The sequence below is a fragment of the Bison bison genome, unplaced genomic scaffold (genome assembly GCF_000754665.1).
Source record: "Bison bison bison isolate TAMUID 2011002044 unplaced genomic scaffold, Bison_UMD1.0 scf7180017864238, whole genome shotgun sequence".
NCBI classification, from domain to species: Eukaryota; Metazoa; Chordata; class Mammalia; order Artiodactyla; family Bovidae; genus Bison; species Bison bison.
This window is the reverse complement of record NW_011494810.1, coordinates 619,621-624,294: the sequence shown is the minus strand read 5'-3', so window position 1 is coordinate 624,294 and position 4,674 is coordinate 619,621. Positions and strand designations below refer to the sequence as shown.

Sequence of the window (4,674 nt, the reverse complement as noted above, 5' to 3'; positions counted from 1 at the left end):
GTCCTATGCCTGAACTGAATGGGAACTTACAGAATTTCTATCTGCAGCTTCAACTAGAGAGAGTTTCATAACTTTTTCACTATCAGGCTCAAAACAGTGGTGACAGCAATCTCATGGAGCCACTCACCTTTCAAAAAGGTTTTGTACTCTAGTTCTTACTGCTTCTTTCTTGTGTGTTGCTTTGATGCCATTTTCTATTACCACAGTTGATACAAGCTTGGGTGAATGCCAGTGCTCTCCTATGAGGCAGAGCCCCAACAAATCCCTTGGTATTGACTGTAGAAACCATGAGAAGTTAAAAATGTTCATGTAATATACCTGATGTCATGAATCATGAAAACATGTGACATCTGGATGGAGATGTAGAAAGGATCTAGCCCCTCTCTTGCACAAAGAAAATCCAAGATACAGAGAAAGAAATCAGATATTTGGCCACACATTTGCAGACTTGAGGCAGAATCCAATCTATCTCAACTCCTCCTTTTAGAGCCAAAGATATTGTGTTTAATCTCAATAAAATTCCATGTCATTAAGAAGTTGCCAGACATATACATTCATGGATATCCTGAACATCATCAATGAATTTAACCTTTGGGCCTTTCTATGTACTACTTTCTCTCCTTGAAACATATTGCTCAATCTGCCACATGTAAAATTCCTACTTGGTATTTGAAAAACAGGCAAAAACAAGGACCTCTCAGGTGCAACAGTTTCTTGCAATGTGTATGTGTGCTCAGTCTTGTTTGACTCTTTGCGACTCTATGGACTGCAGCCTGCCAGGTTCCTCTGTACATGGAATTTTCCAGGTAAGAATACTGGAGTGGTTTTCACTTCCTACTCCAAGGGTTGTTCCTGACCCAGGGATCAACACTGTGTCTCTTGCGTCTCCTGCATTGGCAGGCCGATTCTTTACCACTGCGCCAACTGGGAAGCCCTTCTTGTAATATATGCAGTTCTATAAGTTCTTTCCTGATCAATTGGAAATAACTTGCAAAACACTCAGCTTTTAAACAAGTTTTCTTTTAGAGAACTTTCACTTTTCTCCTTTCTTTGTCATTATTTGCATATATTATTCACCAGGGAGAACAACTCCCAAGTCAATTCACCCTTTAATCTTCAGCAGTATCAAGCACACTGCTTTGTGTAAGAAATATATCCATAAGTGTATGCTAAAAAAGTAATGGAAGGGCAAATGACCTTGCAAAATTCACAGACCCATAAGTGGAAATTGGAGAGTGTTAGATAGTCTTCACCTGCTATCTTATCTGATTCTTTTCTCTGTGTCTCCATAACAACTGGTGAAGATTATGGGAAGGGACAATGACAGCTACCATCAGGCATTCATCTTGGTGGGCTTTTCTGACCGGCCTCAACTGGAAATAATTCTCTTTGCTTTTATCTTGATCTTCTACATCCTGACTCTAGTAGGCAACACAGCCATCATTCTCTTGTCTATCGTGGACTCCAGGCTCCACACACCCATGTACTTCTTTCTTGGGAACCTATCTTTCTTGGACCTCTGCTTTACAACGAGCATTGTTCCCCAGCTGCTATGGAACCTTTGGGGTCCAGAGAAGACTATCACATACCATGGCTGTGTGGCCCAACTCTATATCTATATGGTGTTGGGCTCAACTGAGTGTGTTCTCCTAGCTGTCATGTCCTACGACCGCTACATGGCTGTCTGCCGGCCACTGCACTACACTGTGGGCATGCACTCACATCTCTGCCTGCAACTGGTGGCTGTGGCCTGGTGCTGTGGCTTTCTAAACTCCTTTGTTATGTGTCCCCAGACGATGCATCTGTCCCGATGTGGGCGTCGCAAGGTGGACCACTTTCTGTGTGAGATGCCTGCTCTTATTGCCATGTCCTGTGAAGACACAATGCTGGTGGAAGCACTTGCCTTTGTCCTGGGGGTTGCTCTTCTCCTGGTGCCCCTTTCTCTGATCCTCATCTCCTATGGCATGATCACTGCTGCTGTGCTGAGGATCAAGTCAGCAGCAGGGCGCAAGAAGGCTTTCAACACCTGCTCATCTCACCTAACAGTGGTCATTCTCTTCTATGGAACCATCATTTACATGTACCTGCAGCCAGCCAACAGCTACTCCCAAGATCAGGGCAAGTTCCTCACTCTCTTCTATACCATTGTCACTCCCAGTGTCAACCCCCTCATCTATACTTTAAGGAACAAAGATGTGAAAGGGGCAATGAGGAAACTCTTGGGGTGGGAGAAAGAGAATAAGGAAACCTAAGAGAAATGTTGGAATAATACTTTGGTGTTCTGCTGTCTTATGTGTATCTTAACTGTGTGGAAAACTAATATGTAAAGCGTGAAGGGAACATGGATAGGCACAATGGGCTTTTGAGTTTGATCCCATTCTTTACTCTCTGGATGTGAAGTGTCTTTCTTCTGTTTAAAGGTGTCTACTTTAGAAGATCTTTAGTGCATTTGCATTTTATCCATCTTTGGGCTTTATTTAGAACTGCAGGGGATATGTGGAATGAATTCAGATCACACAGTCTGCAGACAACATCATGAGATGTCAAATAAAAATGAGACAACACGAATGGCTTCCTCTTGAAGCTCCTTTATTTATGATGACAGTGTTTTTTCAGAGAGGGTTGAGTCAGCATCAGTAAAATCATAGTGTGCTGTTCTAGATATATCTTAGCTCTCTATGACTAAGGAGTGTTCTTTGATTTGCTTTTTGAAAAGGAAGGAAGATTTTTTTTTTTTTGTCATTTGTACCTTTTCCTTGACCTTATCTCATAGCCAAAGCATTTACAAGATAGTTGAGTAGATTTAGGCATTTAAGACTTTGTAGAGAATAGAGCAAGTGGAAAATATTAGAATGAAACACTCTGGAATCTTTAGCAGGCTACTTTAAACAGGTGCAAATATTTTTCTTTTCAAAAAGCTGTTTTATAGACAGATCGATTATTACCACCTCAAAAAAATTTTTTGGCAGCCAAAGTTATTGGGCCTGGAAGTTACTGAGAGCAGTATTACCAGAACTTCATTTTCTATCAGACTTGTAAAATACAGATTTCCAAGAACTCATTAGATTTCTTGTAGTTGAAACAAGTGTGGGGTCTAGGCATTTCTATTATTAAAAAGGTCTCTAGATGTTACTAGATGACAGTCAAATTTGGAAATCATTGTTATTTAGAAATACTCTAAATCCAACTTCTTACATCAACCAGAAATCCTCCTAGAGCATTTTGAATGTTTGGCCACCTTCACTCGGCATGAATGATGCTACAAAGCAGATACAGGAGATGATATCATCCATATCTGTGCTTGGTACTGGTTTATCCTCTTACCACTTATATCTTGGAGTCTAGGGTTTTTCATCTGTATCATATAGGGGTAAATAATCCTAATTTTACAAGATTGTAGCAAAGGTTAATGGAGAGGGAAATTTCAGCCCACTACAGTATTCCTGCCTGGGAAATTCCATGGACAGAAGAGCTTGGTAGGCAGAGGAGCCTGGTGGGCTACCATCCATGGAGCCACAAAGAGTTGGACATGACTGAATGACTGAGAACAATAGAGATTAAATAAGTTTAGAGATGACAAATGTGAGGTAAACGGCCTCTCAATAATATTTACAGTCATTGGTAATCTATTCCTTTTGGAATAGATTCAATTTTGTTATTTAGATTTTTTTTTTTTTTTAGTAAAAACTGACTTTAGTATTTTCCCAGTGAATATCTGCAAGGTAAAAAATGCTTTCTCTTAGTTATAGGAATCACCCTTTGCTTGTTTCTTTTATATTAAGTAAATAGGGTCCTTTATAAACTCTCAGAGAACTTTGCTGTATAAGTTAGCTGCTGCTGCTAAGTTGCTTCAGTCATGTCCGACTCTGTGCGACCCCATAGATGGCAGTCCACCAGGCTCCCCCGTCCCTGGGATTCTCCAGGCAAGAACACTGGAGTGGGTTGCCATTTCCTTCTCCAACGCATGAAAAGTGAAAAGTGAAAGTGAAGTCATTCAGTCGTGTCTGACTCTTTGCGACCCCATGGACTGCAGCCTACCAGGCTCCTTAGTCCATGGGATTTTCTAGGGCAAGAGTACTGGAGTGGGGTGCCATTGCCTTCTCCAGTATAAGTTAGCACCCTAGTATAAATGTGAGGTCTCAGGGTGAAGACTCAGGATAAGTGTGATGATTCTATATTGTTAATGGATAATACAAGTTCAGGCTGTTGGGATTATGGGGAGAGTGGATTCATAGACTATGAAAGAAGTCAAATCTGCGATAACAAAATATCCAGATGGAAATGGAAAAATTATTTCAAAGTCATTCAAATATATATCTAGGAGATATTAGGAACAAAGTAAAACTTATTTGCTTTTGTAATCTTCCTGTATTATGTAAATGATCACAGACACATGGAAGCAAATTACACGACAAAACACAGAGAAGCTAAGGAATTTGCTTAGAATTACAAGGCAAAAGAGTACCCAAAATAGTTCTTAATATATGTTAAGCATTTTCCATTTCCCATTGAGTTTTTCCATTTCACAATTTCCCTCCTGTGAATTTGGGTTCTATGAAGTTAAAATTTTGACTATCTAGTAGCCAAATGTGGCCTATTTGCTAAAACAGAATATTTAAATTTTCATTTTAAGATTAAGAAATCACCCACAGGGCATCGTCTTGGAAATAAAGT

General features: G+C 40.1%; 1 protein-coding gene across 1 annotated transcript; it reads left to right on the top strand.

The window, feature by feature from the left end:
• The first annotated feature begins 906 nt into the window (after positions 1 to 906).
• On the top strand, positions 907 to 2,937 carry LOC104993290 (putative olfactory receptor 2W6). Its single transcript, XM_010846463.1, has one exon. The coding sequence runs from the start codon at positions 1,308 to 1,310 to the stop codon at positions 2,250 to 2,252; it is 945 nt and encodes a 314-aa protein (XP_010844765.1). The 5' UTR covers positions 907 to 1,307; the 3' UTR covers positions 2,253 to 2,937.
• The last annotated feature ends 1,737 nt before the right edge of the window (positions 2,938 to 4,674 follow it).